This window comes from Austrofundulus limnaeus, unplaced genomic scaffold (genome assembly GCF_001266775.1).
Source record: "Austrofundulus limnaeus strain Quisiro unplaced genomic scaffold, Austrofundulus_limnaeus-1.0 Scaffold38, whole genome shotgun sequence".
NCBI lineage: Eukaryota > Metazoa > Chordata > Actinopteri > Cyprinodontiformes > Rivulidae > Austrofundulus > Austrofundulus limnaeus.
Window position 1 is genome coordinate 1,719,142 of NW_013952440.1, and position 19,688 is coordinate 1,738,829.

A 19,688-nucleotide genomic window follows, 5' to 3' on the forward strand; every position below is an offset into this window, starting at 1 on the left:
GGGCGGGGGTGGGGAGTCAGGTCCTCGGGTTCTTCCCCCAAAACAGCAGCAGCATCTTCATTGTGTTAAACACAGATATATATTTTTAATCCTCTCAAATATGTATTTACTCACACCTGGTTACAACGCTTTAGTGATTATAACATCATAACCAATATAAAAATACAAAAACAATGAAAGGAAACATAAAAAAAACATAAACTTGTTACATCTGGGGTTGCATGCCATCACCTCATTATTTATCATTAAATGTAATTAAAATACATTTTTGCCATTAAAAAGAGCAGGGTTGTCATCACAAGGGTGTGTTTGAATGTAAAACAGTGTCTGTTTTTATGGGACTGTTTGGTAAAAGTGGAACAAAAATGAACAAAAACTGTTGAGTCCATGAATCAAAAATGATGCCGTTTGATATTTTCCATGTGCATATTGTTCACTCTTCAGCTTATGCAGGCAGCGTGTGGAAATAAATATAATCATAATAATATTAATAAATATGCATATAAGATGCAAAAAAGAAAAAAAAAACAAAGAAGAAAAGAGCAAACATACAGTAGTTCTTCATTCAACATTGGGTAAGCTGATTGGGAAGCAAGGACAAGATAACTGTATCCCAAGAAGTACAAAAGCAGTGATATGACAGTGGTCTTTAAAAATGCTAAATATCAAGCTTCAGTTGAAACACAGTGGCTAATGCAATCAACTGCTATTAAAAAATGGAGAGGAGAAACATTCCCATTTGTGTATTCCACATGAGGGTAGTGTTTCAGATTCTGGATGTTTATTCAGCACCCTTTATTCTGTCAAGGGTGCTCAGTTTGGCAAGAAATAGAGCTACACGCAATACAAACCCATGCTGAGAAAAATAACCACCCCCACCCCCTTCCCTTACCACCACCATCTCTCCCTCTTCCCTCTTTACATGGGTTGCATGAGCTCGGGCACAGAGCGGATCTGGAAGACCTTGGACTGGTACAGTAAACATCAGAAGGAGAGAAATTTCATTCTGCTTTTGGCCGCTTGACATTGTGTGTATGTTTTTTTAAAATTATTTTTATTTTTTATATAAAAATAACCTTGCGGCACATCATGTTTTGTTGCTACCGCTCCCCTAAAACACACAGAATCATCCTGAGGTATTTTACTAGATATAATTTGGCTTTGTCAATCCAATCAAACAAGCAAATCAAACCAGTAACAATGGTTTCATTAACATTTTTTAGTGCACATTTTCATGCTACAAAAAAAGGTGCTTTTGGGGCACAAGCTGAAATGAAAGCATTTGCATGTATGCCTTTTCTGTTGAGCAATATCAAAATAAATAAACACAAATAAAACACAAAAACAATCAGATTTTGGACTAAATTTTTTAGTTGAAATTTCAAGCTTGCCCAATTTCTTCCATGCAAAAACAACCACCTGGTCCACACAGATGGATATGCAAATTATGAGTAAAACATAGTGGAGCTTCCTTTATTGCACCCAGTTAGTCCTGACTAACATAACCCACAGAGTACCACCCATACCACCCACCCTCCACCCATAAAAGAAAAAAAAAAGAGGTAAATAAGAAATCCATCTCAATTAGTGTTCACAAATTTAGGAGTCAGGTTTAACTCTAAAACAAATAGTAGATAATCCACTTTCAAAGCCCCTGGGCAAACTAACCAAGGTTTAACTGTGCCTAAACATAAAAAAACATATTCTAGTACTGTACACATTGTTGATGTCTCATGTTGATGGACAAAACTGTGAAAAAAAGGAATTGTCAATGTTTTTTATTTTTCTTTTTAAATATATAAATTATTACCCTGTTTCTCAGTGGCATGAAAGTCAAAAGACAAAACCACACCTCAGATGAGATGACAGAAGAAAAAATGTCATTTTTTTTTCTTTCCCTTAATTTTTGTTGTCATATTTACTTTCTTATCCACCACCCTTTACTTGCTCAGCCACATTGTGACAGTTCAAGAATCAGCTGTTTGGATTGTATAAATATCCACCAAACGCATATGGCAAGACACAGCCCCTTTAAAAATATGGTAAATATGTGTCTTGACAATCTATTTGTGTAAATATTMTCTTCTCTGATAGAAAAAAATCAATACATGCAAAATGATCAACTGCTTTTGATGGTATTCTTTTAGTAAGCTATGCTTCTTTCAAAAGGAAATGTGGGAGAAAGGTTTTCAACTAATGGCTACTGTGCTACAAAATAAGCAAACACTAAAATCTTACATAGAGGGATCCAAATGCCAGAATCCCTTATAATCTTATATCTCAGTAGAATATAAAAAATAACACTTTGCTATTATTTTTCTATGTGCAGCGCCTTGAATGAAATGCCCGTCAACTGCCTTAGGTTTTCCTGCTTGTCTTTTTCTTTTCTTACAAGTCATCTTGACAGTCTGTCTTCCTTCAGTTTGTAAACAAAATTTATTGATACATTAATTTCATCTTTCCATTTTTGTGTTGTTGCTAGCTTGGAATTGAAACACAACAACACATTCTAATTAAACTGGAACATTTACTGGCTCATCTGGTATGTCATTTATCCACTCAGCCTATGTTCCCTTTACTCTTTCCTTCTTTACTGCCAAATGCCTTAGCAGCCACATATGACTAAAAGGAGCAGACCAATGGACTAGCTCAGYGTGACACCCCTGTCCTCCTGGGATAACTTTTTGTCTGCCTTGCCCATCTGGTCTCTCTGTCAGACCCGATCTCTTCAACTGGTGAAGTCCAAGCTTGACAGTAGAGTTGGAAAGGCAAAGGGGTAAAAAAAAAGGTGAGTGGTTAGAGAAGCTAGCTCCTTTTTTTCCTGCTTCTTTTAATTCCCTTGTCATGTAATTATTGCCACCCTCAACAACCTTTCTATACATTTCCAGCCAATATCCACATTCCAATCCAAGAACACTTCTATATCTGTCCCTTTTAAAAACCCAGGGATCTTATGATCCCTACCTTTCTTTACACTTGGATACCTTATCGCAAACTGCTGGCAAAGGAGCCAACTCATTGGTACATGGGAGAGCATGGACAGAAATGATGAGGTCATCTGTAAATAGAGTGGTAGTAATGACATTAGACCCAAGTGGGCATAAGTTTTTTTTGTTTGTTTGKTTTTTTTATGACAATGCTGAAGAGAAGAAAAWTGTTGTCTGGCTATGGCATCCCATAGTAGATAACATACTTGATAAATTATAATACAAACCCAGAGAGGAGTAAGAAGGGCAAAACACATTTCTTACATAAATTAAACATCTGACTCCAGACTGGGAATTTTCTTATACACCCGTCTATTGCTAAACTGGGCTGAGTTTAGGACACCCCGTGAGGCTGGGTATGCACTAGTCTTATTGGCTGAGTAAGGCATCACATGCTCTTTATTGTACATGTCATTAGCTATCCGCCCATCCCTTGAACAGTATGAAGAGCTGGATTTACCGGAAGAGCGGAGATTGTTCGCATCGTTACGCGTTTTGATGGGAGCTGCTCCTAGGGCCACYGCAGGAGAACCTACTGCCAACTGTTTGTAAATGTCAGAGGAGCTGCGCCCATGGACCAGTCTGCTGCTGGTATCATCCCTCAACGAGTGGCTAAGAAAAGGGTTTTCTGAGCCATGGGCTGGATACAGGGACTTGCTCCTTTTGCTTTCCTCCAGGTTATGGTTAAACAGCATTGATTTAGACCCCGTGCCAAAAAGTTTGCCAGAGTAAGGACGCATGCCAAAAAGGTTCGCATAGTGCGAGTCAGATGCTGAGTCCAAGAAGCGATCCTTCTCTTTGAGACTGACACTACGTGCTGGTCGGCCCAGGTCAAGGTCCTTGGGCTTTTCTAGCATGATGTTGTCAAAAGAGTGCTGACGACTTAGCCTCAAGCGGTTTCTCTTTTGAACATGTGGCCCATCTGTCTGAGGCCAATAAAGACCAAACATTTCATCTGGCTGCTGCTCTTGGTGATGCATGTTGGGACTGCCCAAGGGGTCAGCAAGAAGCTGGTCCTCACTAATGTCATACAGGTTGGCTGTGTGGAGGCATGCCTCACAACGATTATATGGGGAACGGGTGCCAGATGCCGAGGCAGATCCAGCTGAGCCATATGGTCCTGCTGGTGGGTAGCTAGCAGTCACTTTGGACAAGCAGGAGCGGCAGTGTGTCTGTTTGTAGCGATCAATAGTTTCATGAGGGGACAGGGAGATATTTTTCTCTTTCAAGTTGTAGTGTTTAGAGTAAGCTGAATCAGAGAGAAGATCTGAGTCCGTGTGATGCATAGGCGAAGAATTCAAGTGAATGATGGGTTGCTCACATTTCCTGTAGTTATCGCTGTGGTCGGAGTAAATTTCAGGGTAATCAACATCGTCTGCAGCAAGGCCGTGACTTTCACGGAAGTGAATGGGGTCTGAATGAAGGCTTAGCTCTCTATCTGAGTCAATAGTGTAGATTTTCTCCCCTACTCCTCCTCCTCTCCCACTTTGGTTAGTTCCACCACTGACCTGCTTAGTTTTCAAGTAGGACAGCTCTACTTCACTGCAATCCCTTGGGTATTTTGACGTCACAGATCTTTTTTTTAAGTTGTCCTTGGGTTTCAGGTGCTTGTTGTTTTCTGGGTCCTTGTAGGAGGCTGCTCTGCTTGAACAGTCAGAGATGTCAGAGTGGGCTGTGTCCTCAGGAAGGTAGCGCTGCGTCTTCATTGATATTCGTGGGTCTGGCATCAGCATGTCAGGCATTGGAGCAGGACCAGGTGGCACAGAGCGAAGCGTGTCCCCTGATTTCTTCCACAGTGACCGAGGTGGTTTGGCGTTGGTCTGGACTGTGTCAGGACTCACAGATACCTCCACTGTATTTGGATTGGCATCATTTAAGGTCAAAGGATGCTGCCCCCCCTGAAAAATGTAGTTGTTAAGGTGATCTTTGTGGCGGTTGGCAAGATAAGACTGAAGGTCACCAGTGTCCCCATATATCATATCTTTGGGAGCATAGCTTCTGTTGTCAGTGTAGATGAAGTTGCCCTTCTCTGCCATCATGTCCATGATCATGGGGCCAGCAGAGTGCATAAATTCTCGTTTAGGTGAGTTCAAGCCAGAGCCACCCAGGTTAGACATGTTTGTCATCTGCTTGGCAGACTTAATGAGCTTAAGCATTTTGTCCTGAGGGCTGAAGTCAAGATCAGTCTTTTTCTTCATGTCAATGTGGACTCCGTGGATGCAGCTCCAAATTCCCTGTATAATTCATATGGGTGACCAAGGAAAAAGGTGAGGGAAGGTATTCAGACATAGGATATAATGGAAAAAAGAAAAATGAAGCATGTAAAAAAGGATAAACAAGAATGGAGGAAAAGAGAAAAACAGTATTGTTACATTCTTGTTTTAGCTTTATTTTTCTGTACACTATAAGATCCATTAAAATGAAATAAACCTGTCAGGGACACAGCAAATCATTAGCGGTGCACCGATAAATAGATCGGCCAATTTATTGGCCCCGATTTCCTTAATTTTGGGTGACTGACAATCTTTACATGAGAAGCTGATCTTATCCACCATCCCTCTGTCTCTGAAAAGGTCTGAATATGAGCCATTGTCTACTTTTGCTCTGCTGTGAGAGAGGGCTGACCAGTTTAAACTGTTTTTTTTTTTTTCATAAAATTGGATTAGAACATTGAAGGTGTACTGTGACCTTATAACACCTGACGTCAATTATATATATATATATACATGTATAAAGAATTAGGCAAAATTTGATTTGGAAGGTCAGGCTTTTTAAAGATCGGGGATCGGCCAAAAAACTGCATTCAGTGCACCACTACAAATCATACAGAACCACATTTTACCATTGCATTAAATGGGAAAATATTTCATTTCATTTGAAACACACTTGTTCTGTTTACAGAAAAAATAAAAATAAATAAATAAAAAAAATCCTTGAAGTTTTTTAAGCTTTGAAAAAGAGAAGTCCTCTGGAATAAAGATGCCACACTTATTAAATGTTTTTGCTAAATCTTTTTTCCTCATTTAATGTCAGTCAGATTAAGATTGTGTTGTTCCGCCCCATACCTACTTAACAAGTAACCAGTACTATTCAACATCTGTATATTTTTGGTCATTGTCTGCTTAAACAGTTTGTCTTGAAAAACTCAGACATTTGTGACTTTTGGGGAAAAACATTTGCTTATCTCCCCAGAATTACATCTCAGGTCTTTATCCACTTCACAAATAATTAGATTTATTCTTTTGACAACTCATGTAATACTTTCTTACCACAGTTCACCGAGCCTCCCCTGGAAATGTTTGGATTCCCCCAAGGGGAGGCCTGCTTTGCATAAATAGAGCTTTCAGTCTGCAGGAAACTTGTCATGTTCTTAAAAGCGATGGAGGCAAGCCCTGCTTTTTGGTGTCTGCATTTCAGTCTATAAAAATCAATGACTTCATTTGACTTTGTAGATCTTACGTTAGAATAGGAACTTTTTGAGGAAGAATGGAACCTTCTTTAATGCAGTTGTACATTAAATGTTCAAAATGATGCAGGCGTGCAATAATTAGGACAACTGGATAAAACAGTGCTTGGTGATTAGTTGAACATAATGAACACACCTAAAATCGTYATTAGAAATAACATAAAATTAATAAAAAAGGTGGACAATTTTTAAGGTTTAACAAAATTTAGAAAAATGGAGCTACATGGAAGTCTGTGGTTTATTGAGTCTATACTTCATGGAAAACTATGTGATCATGACTTGCATGCCTTGTTACTAATGGCCAATATGTCACCTCAACTTTTATTGGCCTTGCAAGTGCATACAGAACAAAACAGCCTTTAGATTTACTTGATCGGGCTTTAAATGCTTTTTGAATGCTTTATCTGCTAAACAACCATGCATTTTAGTCAGAACAAAGAACAGTCATTAAATTAAATTTAATTACTTCAGCTCACATTTTAAAGCTACAAAAGACTCAGAACAGTTTAAAAGCATCAGCAGTTACAGGGATTAGACAATGAAACAGAAACACCTGGTTTTAGATCATAACATCCCTTTCAGAGAGCTTCCTCTTGCGTCCACAGTTAATCMTGTTGGATGTGGTTCGTCCTTCTTGATGGCATGCTGACATTACCCTGGATACTCTTCATTCATCACAAAAACTTGCTTTCTTGGTCACAGATGCTCCAGTAAGATTTGCACCAACAATTTGTCCTCTTTTGAACTCTGATATGTCACACATAATGTTGTGTGCATTGCAATATTTTGAGCAAAACTGTGCTCTTACCCTGCAAGTTGAACCTTCACTCTCTGCTCTTACTGGTGCAATGTGCAATTAATGAAGATTGGCCACCAGGCTGGTCCAGTTTAGCCATGAAACCTCCCACACTAAAATGGTAGGTGTTTCAGTTTCATTGTCTAACCCCTGTATATCTCAACAAAAAGAAAAAGTTGTTYACAAAATTGGGAGACAAAGTATATTGCAATGAAAATTGTATCTCCACTGATTTTACTGTGTTAAAGCATTTTACAACTAAAGATGGGATTTTAACATGTGCTAATAAAGGAAAAGAAAAAATGCTGATGGATACATATGTACATTTCATTATCATTTTATTTTAACTCTATCAATGCCAAGTGTGAAAAATCATTTTAAGGTTAGCACTATTAACAGTTATTGAAATCAGAACACTAATTTAAGAATTATCTGTTAAGCACTATCTGAACATTTGCTTGAAAAGTTTGATGAATAATGATTCATTCATCAGTGTGACTGTTTTCACAGTTTGCCAATACATGCTGAAAGATAATTWACACCATTAGAAAGTCACTTTGTAGAATTTATCAACACATTTTGTTTTGAAACCCTCTTAAAACTGTTTTAAAATGATGTGTTTTTAGGATGAACTTTTAGAAGAAACTTTGACTTGACTTTTACTTGGTAAAAGTTTTTCTTTGCTCACTTTCTCTCCCTTTGTTAATGCCTGCAAATGAAGTTCCATTGCTTCAAAAATAGTGCTGAGACACTGCAGTGCTCTCTTAGAGATGCATGTCCACGTCTTCTGTTCTCAAACACAGTGAGAAAGAATGCTGACCTTTTAGCACGAGTGGATAAATTGATTAAGTGTGGGTTGCTGCGGTTTTGTCCAAAAATATGCAGCAATTAGGGTCTATTTTTGTCAATATTCGGGACTGCCTTGTGATTGCCCAACCACCCTCCCCCTGCCTCCATTCCCATCCCTGCCTGTCATTCTCCTATGTGAAGCCCTCCCTTTTCCCACTTATTTTTAAGTCACTGTCTTAGTTTGGCATTCTCTGCATGCGTGTATGCATACTTGCGCTCCTCTCTTTCATCTGATGGAAAATAGCTGTAGCAGACCTGTTTGACCCAGATAGTGCAGCATTAGCCCCTAGTGTTGCTTTAGAGCTTCATTGCACCTTCTTGCCTTGATAATGATCACTCTTAACCTCATAAGTCTACCTCTGGGTTAGACATCCACTCAGGCAAACGTTGCATGTCTTTAAATCATTACTGAGTGTTATAGTTTGTGTTCTGATTTAAAAAAAGACATTTGCCTCATTCAAATATGCACCACAGACAAACAGGAATTCCTTACCCTGCTGATGGTGAAAAGAAGTCCAGGCCTGCCAGAGCAGACTCCAGTGAAACAATATCTGAGCCTCCAGTAGAAGAGATGCTCTGACACAAATGTGATAAGGGAGAGCCCCATGGCTGTGGCCAGCATGTAGAAGACCCCCGCCATGTTGTCCACATCCAGCTGACTTGACATAACTTCATTTTTCTCATTGTGGCAAATCCCTGTCAGCCACTGAGCTTCTAGTTCTTCCATTTCACCTAAAAATCAAAAACACAAGACAGACTCAGATTCTTAACATAAACACACTTATACTGTATTTACTTTTAGGTATTTAGCTTCGTCAAGATGTAACTACATTTTAAAAGATGTTGCCATTCTTTTACGGCACCACCATTGGTATAAAGTCTGCATTAGGTTGTTTCCAAAACCTCAAAAATGCTCTGTTGGCTCAACTTGAAATAAATTGTAGCAAGTTATCTGCAGGGCCTATTATAGAGTAAATCCAACATTTAATTTTAGGTTTGGCTAACTCAACTGGTTTAGCAAACCAACATGATTTATTTTGACCTCCCAAATCACAATTAGGTTGAAGTAACCTAATATTAATTTAGATTTCTTGGTAATATCAAGTTCACAAATTATATAAACTGAGTTACTTTACTTAGGTTTTATTACATATATTTAACTCACAAATATCCATACAATTTCCTTTTGAAGCTCATTAAGTAACTAATGTTGTACAAACTTTTAATACTTTCTATTGCTGAGTGATGACAAAAGTTTGAATGTACTCTAACATTTAAATTAAGGAGGTGACTTTTTGTTTTTGTGGTGCGCTGACTTKTACAATTGATTAGCTAACTTACTGAAACATGTACATGTAGACGTCCAAGAAACTTAGTTTTTTRATGCTAAAAATGCTTTTATGTTACGTTCTCCCAACAAACACCATGAAAACATTTTACATTGCATGGCCTTGTTGCTGTCGTATGTGATGTATGAGGCTAGTTAACATACTGTATAAGGCTAGCATGGACATTTTGCCACTATGATGACAACCATTGTGACCTCATTATGAGAGTTTGGAGCGGGGCTGAGCCAGATGGTGGCAATGGCCACATAGAAAAATGTTTTGCCACCCAAACCCCTGCTTTGCCTTGAAAAGTTTTGGCAGTTATTTCTATGCAGAATATTAATTTCATTCATTGCACTGCTCAAATAGGTAGTTCTCATGAGGGCAGTCTGCATGGTAGTCATTGCCCATGTCRGTAAATGAGTGAATGAMCAAGAAACACAAYTAGATCCTCAGCAAATTGCCATGTAAGAAAAAGAAAATTGTAATTTTCTGGGCCATAAAAATTGTCTGGCTCCACTACTGGTTTGRTGTATACTCATGGATCTAGCACACTCTACCATGAATAATGGAGAGCCCACTTTAAAATGTGCCAGGATCCTATAAAGTTTTCCACATTCTGGCTGACATTTTTTCATCATAGCTTGGTCATCAGTGTGTGAAGTGGGCCTAGGACAGATAACTTTTCTGCATGGTAAAAAAAAACAAACAAATTTATGTCCATATTGACATGCAGCGAGTCAGTGTGTCCAAACCATTTATCTGCTAACATACATCTTAGAGCTCTGAGCAAAAAATGAAACTTACACATTTTTTCAAGCTATTATAAACTGGTGCATCAATGGAATGGCTCACTCAGATTAAGCTCTGTACCTATGTGGCCAATACAAACATAATGAGGATGACATACTTTTTCTATTTGTGAAACTACAAAAAAAGCCTTTCTCATTTATTTCTTTTCATAATGTCAACTTTTCACCCTTGCTTTACATACATTTTCTTTAAAATGTGCTTTAAAGCACGCTTTGTAATGTTATATGTATTTTTGATTAAGTTACATTTAAGCTTTCCCAGTTTTTTGTCTTACCCTCTTCTCTGTAGCTAAAAAGGGCTGGTTAAAACGTGGTGAAAAGCAATAAAAACCTTATCTTTTCTCATTCCTCACTGTGTGCGCCCTTCCTTCTGTCTCCCCTCCCACTCTGGCTTTTTCTGTGACATTTGGCGTGTGGCTAATCCAATCTGTGTCATTCAGGGCCTGATAACTAAGGCTGCTAGTGGGGAAAGACAAATACCATGGTGGTGCTTAGTTTGATGTCTTTGGGTGCAAAATTTATAAGACATCATTAACCCTTCGAAACAACTGAGAAGCATTTGTCTCTTGTAACATTTTGGAATTCACAAAAGGACGTAGCCAAAGGACGTGTTTTAATCATATCATGTCATGCTCTGTAATAAGATGAATCGTGTGGTATTAACAAGTCTGTCATTCTCTTCCTTTTAAATTAAGTGAATCTAAAGAAAAAAAACAGTCAGGACCCGTTTTACCGTTGCCAAATCTTCAGCATGAAGTAGTGCTGATATTTTGTTTTCTTTTTCTTAAAAGAAGTTTTTGGATCCACTGAATTAGGGTTATGTGGAAAGGTTCATCCAATCTGTTGTAAATACTGTTTTGAATGACTACAGTTTGGAGATTTTGCGTTGTTATTCCAGCAGTAATATGATATAATATAATCTGATATTCCTGCTTTAAGTGCCAAGACTGCACTTCCAGTGCCACAGCTTGTATCTATATTTTGTACGCCTCATAAAAGTATGACGCACAAACTGTTATTAGCTGATATTTACATTTGGCAAAAAGTTTTGTATGAAAGAGTAGCAGGGGCACACATCTGGTATGTTTCTGTTCTGTACTGTTTTCACAGGTAAAAAGAACAGAATGGGACATTTTTTTCCGATTATTTATTCTATCTCCGTTTAGGAGGGAGACGGAATAAATAATGAGTTAAGTCTTTTGAAAAACATCTTGAACTGTGTCTCATTTTAGTTCATAAAATGCCATGTTTTCCTCATCCACTGTGCCTATCTGATCAGGTAGCATCTGCCAAAATACTGAGAGTGTATCATCTATCAAGAACCTGCCCTCCTCTCGTTATTTTCTCTTTTTTCCCCACTCTCTCCCCACTCTGTTTTTGCCCCATCTCTAGCTATCGCACACACAAACCGTCACTTTCCTGATGGTGTAATCGCTTTTTCACGTTCGCTTTATCAAATTTGTCCTAATCTCATTGTCATTTTTTTACTTATTCATTCCCATCTTTGTGGCTTTTATTTTTGTTTACAAGTTGAGCAATGCTGAAGTTACTGGTGTGATACAGATTTAAAACATTCCCAGTAAATATTGAGACAGAACAACTGCTTGAAAAGCAGGGAGACAATGACTGTGATTATTAATGGGGGGACATAAAAAGCAAAAAAAAAAAAAAAATCTGTGACAGTTTTCAGAATTATCCATAGGGTGTTGTATGTAGACTTTGATAAGAAGCCCCTGATAAAATAGATTTAGATGAGACTATTGCCACACCAGTGTTCATTTAATCTACTTTAATGCATTTCATGCTACTGGCTGTGGATGCACACACAGACAAAAACACTTCTGTTGTAAAATGTAAATGAATCTGTCTCTAAACGCTTTTACTGTCTTCCTTTCTTAGATTTGTAATACCAACTGTTTGTGTAAAAACCTCAGAGGCTACTGTAATAAAGGAAAGCTATGATTCAGCTGTAGTACAGACACACACACACATGCATGTCTGGTTTTAACAGAATGACATTAGTCCTATTTTTAGAGCAGCTGTTGTTTCAAATAAAGTACTTCTCTACTTGCCATTTTTGCTGCTTAAACAGAGATGTAGAAAAATACTGCATTTGAGTGTTTACATGCTCTACAGCACGTGTCAAACTCAAGGCCTGGGGGCCAAATGCAGCCAGCCACAACATTTTATTTGGTCTGTGAGAGCCTCAAAGATATATTAACTGGATGTCTTAAAATAAGCATATGCTGCTTAAAAAGATAGATTTACTACATCTCACATATGGCATGTTGATTATTTTGCCTGCAAAATGACAGCGTTCCACACATGGTGGAATGCAAATGGTTCAAAAGTAGCTGTCAGTTGGCAAAATTTGATGAAATCTCCATTTAGCTGCATTTTCACAGACTACTTTTGCTGTGGCCCAGTTCTACTGGGAAGTGGGAAGTGTAAATTGGAATGCCCCTCCAGTGGGAATTCCCTGTCGGAAGTGGGAGAGATCAGAAATAAAAATGATGGCTACTCACCACAACTCTACAATGAAACTCTCTTATTTTTAAAACAAATAGTATTTCTGTACTATTTAGTTCACATTTAGTGAGTCGTACACATAGTACTTATCAGTATTTGTAAGGGGATGTGTTAAAATGCTGTTTCTATGCACAAAATACCACATAGAGCTCAGTTATTGTTTGTTTGCTCAGACGTAATAATAAGATGAAGAACATAACATTTTCTGTTTAGTCAAAGTTAAACATGAAACACTAAAGTTAATTACAACTGGACCCTTGAGGGCCATCATAATGCTCATGTGGCCCTCAGTGAAAATGAGTTTGGTACTTTGGCTCTACAGTGATGAACTTGAGCCTTCAACAAACTCCACCTTTTACCTCCTTTCACTCTGCAACCCGGTCCTATAATGATTCCTTGCTGTATTGGTGTAACTATAAAACTGAAGTAACATTGAGGGGTTAAAGTCAACTTGCTTCTGTTATGCCTCTGAGCTGCCAAACTAGGCAGTGACAGAGACTAAATGACTTCTACATAAAAGCGTAAGCTTATATCATGGTTCAAAGGTGTGATATAATGAAGAAAGACTTTTTGGGTGACCTCCAAACTGCAGGATGTAGAACAGCAGGTGTCCAACACACATTTTATAGGTTGTGCTTTTAGTCAACAATAACTGTGTTTCCATTGACCATGAAAATGTGCAAATTARAATTTCGAAAATAAATTAGCTCAACTGAAACACGTAAATTTCGAAAAAACACATTTTCGACAAAATGTTTTTGCGCTAGGATGAAGTGGTTTTTCGGCCATATTGAAATTGGTGTATTTCGCAAAACTGCAATGGAGACACCTTTTTCACATCACAGGAGTAACGTGATCAAGAACCGTCTGTTTCTACTGGCGAAAAAGATGATGACGAAGAAGACATCAGGAAGTAGAAGTAGTAGTGAAATTACCTATGTTGTAAAAGAAAGTAGTAAACTCACCGAATACAATTTCCCAAAAACACCGCATACATAGCCGCTGCCAAGTATGAGGGGCTTGTCGCTCGAAAGCCTAGCTAAAACGCCAACGTCTCCTCTGATGGCTGATGATGAGCACTAATGTCGTGGTAGCAATACACATTTGTTTACATCCAATGCTGCCATGTTTGTAACGACTCATCGCAAGAACAAACATATTCATGCCTGACTTTAATAGCATTTTTTTTACTTAATGGAAACACCGCAGTTGCGAAACTGTTTTTCGACATTAACAGAATATCGACAAGTTATGTGCACATTTGCAATGGAAACGCAGCTAATGAGTTACTCCATGCGTCCTATGGTTCAACAATGCTGGATTCAGTTATGAAAGTTCACATTGTGARGGACTAAACCTAGCTTAATTTGTAATTTATGAATGACTAAAGGCAGCAAATAGTGTAATGAGCTCAGAATACAGTGAAMCCCTGCAAAGTTGCCTTTCACATTTTGCAGATTTAGTCTTTTGCAGATTTTTTTTTCTCATGGAACCAAATTATTAGTAGTTTGCTGTCATCCAGTGATATCTTGGAAAATGAAAATACTGTACAGTACTGTAAAGTATGTAATTTTTTTCTTTTGTGCTTTGTTGTGAGTTTTCTAAATTCGTAAATTGTTACAAATATAATTTAATAATTTTGTAACATAAATTCAGTTCAATTCAATTCAAAAATACTTTATTGATCCCAGAGGGAAATTAGGTAGATAATAATGTAAATTCAGTTCCCAATAAAAAAAAAATCTACTGCGGGTACTCTAACAACGTAAACCCTGGGAAAATGGAGGCTTCATCGTACAAGAATGTGTGTGATTCTCACCGTCTCCGATAATTGCCAGGATTGCAAGATCCACCTGCCGCTTCCAATAGGAACCTTTCTGCAGAGCAATGCCGTAGCCAGTRGTTGCAAAGATGTATCTGAATATAAGCACAGATACAAACACTCAATGAAAAAAGCATTAGTTTTTTTTACACACTGTTCCTATATTCCAAAATGTATTTTAGGTAAGCATAAGGCTCAACATAAATTAGCAAAACGTATCACTTTCATTTTAAATAGTACTCCTTSAAGGAATGCTTAATGCCTWGCTTTGCATGCCAAAGTTTTAAATTAAGATCTCACATGATCTGTTACTGCTACTAAATGTTGAGGATGAGTCTCAGCAAAAAATACCTCAAATATGAGCTGAATTTCTGTAAATTTGACTGTTATAGCCATTTCTGTTTTATGTGCCAGATTAGCTGTGGCAACGATCTCAAACTGAAGTAACCCCTAAGGACAAATTGTTGAAGAYGTACATTTTGTTATTACTTTTTGAAAGTCTGATTAAAATATGTCCAGTAGTTTGTGAGGTATGTTGCTAACAGACAAGCAAGAACCTGTTTTCATGCTCTAAACGCACAGACACAGGCAACTACATAATTGTTCACCTTTTACAGTAGTGAAAAATAAATCGAATGATAAATATACCGCAGCGGTTATAATATGTAATTCTGCTGACTGTTGGGTCACAAACAATGTAAGTAAATAAAGCATAAAAGATTTTGGACCAAATCCTCAAGCTTTGATGTTTTTGATCAAGCTAATGTGGTTCAATGGTTAGAATTATACAAAAATCACGAAAAAAACACAACCCCCCCAACCAAATAAATAAATAAATAAATAAATGAAGATACTCTCTAACAATTAAATAAATAAAATTTGGCTTTCCAGCTAACCAGTTTTGCAAACAGTTTATTTGTGGATGTTGTTTCTGATCATGTAGAGAGTCTCAGAACTGCTGTAATAGAGGATTACTTGGGTTTCTGGCTGCTATCACTTTGTTTTCAGACAGATTTTGGTTATCAGTTGTGCAGAATGTCAACACTAACGACACACATCACTGTCCCAAAAATAAACAATTTGAGATCCAACGTGCCCGAGTAGTGCAGCCCCACGAGACTTTCTCTTTATCAATGCTTTGAATTGACAAATTGAAGCTTTAGTTACCCGCTGCCAATGGTCACCAGCTTACATCCCTCATCTCTGCCAGCCATGTAGTTTAACACTGCTGCATCATAGATGAATGCATCCAGCTTGCTGCAAAATAGGACAGATAAGAAAAGTCAAAGTGAGGAGATGAAGACAAAACTAGAAGGGTTTGTGCATTCTTTAAAAAAAMCTTGAGTTAGAGGTGCACAGGAGGAGACAGAAAGCGAAAGGGTGGATTTTCTGCCCGTTTGTCAGTTGGAGATCAATTGTGTGAAGTGTTAAATCATCCCCAGTAGGACTGCAATCCGAGCGTAACCACACACAGAGAACACAGTGGGGAATGCCGGTGGTTCAATATAGTACACTTCGTCGATGATAGGACCTCAGTGGCACACAGGGAACCTAAACAAACCTTAGACTGACACAAACATTTACACCGTCTTTCGTTCTTTCTGCCTCTGTCCGTACAGAGACTCTGAAACAAGTTCAAACAGAACAACAAAAATAAAGAAAAAAGGATCCCAGATTCAGACTGACATTTCCACTGTAACTGATACTGTAACTGGCCACTGGTCTTTCCCTATCTTAGTGGCCACATATTATGTTGAATCACACACACMACTCTTAAACATTCAGAGCCTGCTATTAGTCCGGTGACTGTCTGGCATTTACTGAATGTCAGATCCAGCCCTCTGACAGAGGCTCACAGTCGATAGTTTAGCTGTGTAATTAGCTTAACCCACCACTGGTCCATCCACACGCAAACTGTGTGTCCTAACATGGACAGCCCCCGAGTAGATATTGACAAGAGTGTATTTTTAGTCAGATGAGGGTGTGTGCTGGCTGGTCTGTGCACGTCTATAGGCAGACACAATCTCAGTCTGGGGGGCTTCAGCTACCAGACAAAACATTTTTTTACAAGTGAGAAAATGTGCAGCAGCTGATATTGCCATTATTGCTATTAAACTTTTAAATGTCAGATTTAATCATGCAAAATTAACTCTTAATTCAGTCAACTTTTTATATACAAACTTGTTAATTCCATCAACAGAAAATAAGTAGGCCTTTTCTTTCACTAGTGGCAAATATTTTTAAAGAAAATGCCATCTGCTGCTTTTCTGTAGTCAGGTCACAGAGGCAACAGGCCTAAGAGAAAAACCTGAACATCTCTCTCTCCAGCCACACTTTCCAGCTTGTCCTCGGGGACCCCGAGGCATACCCAGGCCAGAGAGGATACATAATCCCTCCAGAGAGTCCTGGGTCTTTCCTGGGGTCTCCCGACTCCCCTACACAAGAAGCTCATTTTGGTCCCTTGTATCAGGGATCTCATTCTTTTGGTCATGATCCACACCTCATGACCATAGGTGAGAGTTGGAACGTAGACAGACCAGTAGATCAAGAGCTTTAATCAACTCTTTCTTTACAATGACTGACCGAAGCAATGTCCTCCTTACTGAGAATGAAGCCCCAATCCATCGATCCATCTCCCGCTCTGTCCTACAAGTGGTGAACAAGACAGCCTGATATTTATACTCCTTCATTTGTAGCAGAGACTGCCCCCTGAATCGGAGGGGGCATTTGCCCCCACTTCACCCTATATTCCAAAGAATATGAAAAAAAAAACAGATTTTCCATTTCATARCAACCTCCAGGATCAAGTGGGTACTTGAATTCTTTCAGTATGGCTCTCAACTGGATAAAGGTGAATCATCTCTCTGCAGTTGGGGCTTGAGGATCAGCCTCAAGCAGAGAAGTTTAAAGTGTTGGTATGAAGGACAAAGGATGGACGGCAACTTTGTTCCTCTGTAATGCTGTGGTAAAAACCAAGCCGAGCTTAAAGCTAAAGCAATTAATTTGTTGGTTCATTCAACTCTTGTCTGTGATTATGAGATGTGGATCGTGACAGAAAGCACATTTCAGCGACAAATGTGCTTTTTCTGAACTGTGGTTGAGCTCAGCTTTAGTAACAGAGGAAGGAGCTCCTCAGCATCAAAAGGAATCAGCTGAGGTGTTCGGATGTCTGATAATGGTGCTTTCTAACCACCTCCTTAAGGATTTGTTGAACATGTCCCATTGTCGACATACTTAAAGGCATAATTAGAACTCGCTTGAGGCATTTTTGTTTCCTTTGGTTTAAAAACACATTAGAATCTCTGGAGGAGCTGGAGAGTGTTGTTGGGAGAGATATGTCGGTAGGGTTTCCCTATTGCACCTGTTAATTTCACAACCTGACTTTAAAAGAGTTGAGAAAAGTGGACAGATTATTGGAATTCAAGTGTAAGGAAAGTAGGAATGACTCAAGACTTTTGCACAGTACAGTACATGAGATGTCTTCTCATGTTCATTGTTGAATATTTCTCAGACATGCTTAACTTGATGTGTCTGACCTTTTTTACTCTGTCTTTTTGAAATGATGATCTGAAAAACTGAACTGACTAAAAGTCAGGGATTATGAATTATGTACTCCTACTGTATTTTTTGTATTTCATTTTTCCACTTTGATCCTTCCATATGGACCAGCATGTCCTTTGAGCGAGGACATTTTATAAGATCAAACCCCAATGTCATTAACCAGTCCAAAATATCCTCTTGCATTAGCATTTCACCAACCTTTTGTCCTTTGACTTTTCCATTTTTCTCACTCCTCTCCCATTTCTATTTTATTCCTTGATGACCTTTTTCCCTGTTCCCTTTTCACTCYCTTCATCTATCGCTTTCTTTAGCCTCTTTACACGCTCTTTGTTTTCGATGCCCTTCCTTATTTCTTTCTATTATGACTTTCCTTACTTATCTCTTTGCCTATTTATTGTGCCCTCCTCTAAATCCTTCTTTTATTTCCTTTAATGATGCTGTTCCCCCTTTAGCATMTTAGCCATGCTCTTTACTTTTGTTTACATAATACTTCCACTCCTTCTTTCTTTTGTTTTGATCATTTTTTATCTTCAATTTTCTATCCACCCAAACCCTTTTGAAGTGATCCAACCCTTCAAGCTGTCCTTGGTTRGTCTTGTGCAAACCCTCCTGCCACCTATCGCTCTTCCATACAAACGCACACACATCAGCCCCACAATGGAAACTAAAAATAGCTCCTGCTGTTCTCAGTCAGGAAGCCCATTCATCTCCAATCTCGAAGGATCTGTCACGCACATACACACACGTTTTCACATGTGCAAGACGTACAATCACACGCGTAAAAATAACACRCGAAGCTGCACATCACCCCATTGACTGACTAACTAAGCCCCCAGAGGAGAATCTTTAAACATTTATGACTAGTGTAAAAGTRCCCTTAAAAGCCTGCAAACATCTAGACTCACAGAGTGTYGCCTTACCCCGATTTAAGGCTGACAAGTGCATCCACGACTCCAGTTTGATGATACTTCACCATGTACTGGTGCATGGCAGGGTAGTTCTTCTTGATGTTCCTCTCAGTGGAACCATTTGGGACTGTTCCAAAGCGGAATGGAGGGGAGTACGCATACGGGTTCTGAAACTGCGGGGTAAACAAACCCCCACAAAAGCAAATGAGTTGAAACAATAAGAAAATGCGAATCAGTGTAAAACAGTAATAGCAGTGGATTGCATTGCTTAAAAGAGGAACCCCAACTAGTTGATACATTATTCTTTATTTGATAAACATTTACTTCAAATGTAAAACAAAGATTGTAGCCTGTTTAGTTTTTATTTATTTAAAAAAATACAGTATATATTGTCACACAGACGTGCCATTTTAATTATGCCACAAAGCATACCGGGTAAATACATTATTCTTTATTTGATAAACATTTACTTCAAATGTAAAACAAAGATTGTAGCCTGTTTAGTTTTTATTTATTAAAAAATACAGTATATATTGTCACACAGACGTGCCATTTTAATTATGCCACAAAGCATACCGGGTAAATAAAGATGTTGTCAGCACCTGACCACACACACACACCCATATGAAT

At 38.4% G+C, this 19,688-nt stretch overlaps 1 protein-coding gene across 2 annotated transcripts in view; it reads right to left on the minus strand.

Moving 5' to 3' along the window:
• Positions 1-6: 6 nt before the first annotated feature.
• The window catches only part of grin2aa (glutamate receptor, ionotropic, N-methyl D-aspartate 2A, a), a 213,496-nt gene continuing 193,814 nt past the window's right edge, over positions 7-19,688 (minus strand). For both annotated transcript variants that reach the window (XM_014006933.1, XM_014006934.1), the window contains exons 11-15: positions 19,071-19,231; positions 15,757-15,846; positions 14,587-14,684; positions 8,592-8,830; positions 7-5,221 (exon numbers count right to left, since the gene is read on the minus strand). In XM_014006933.1, the coding sequence (XP_013862387.1) occupies positions 3,257-5,221; positions 8,592-8,830; positions 14,587-14,684; positions 15,757-15,846; positions 19,071-19,231 (2,553 nt within the window). In that variant the 3' untranslated portion in view covers positions 7-3,256. The remainder of the gene's footprint in view (positions 5,222-8,591; positions 8,831-14,586; positions 14,685-15,756; positions 15,847-19,070; positions 19,232-19,688) is intronic.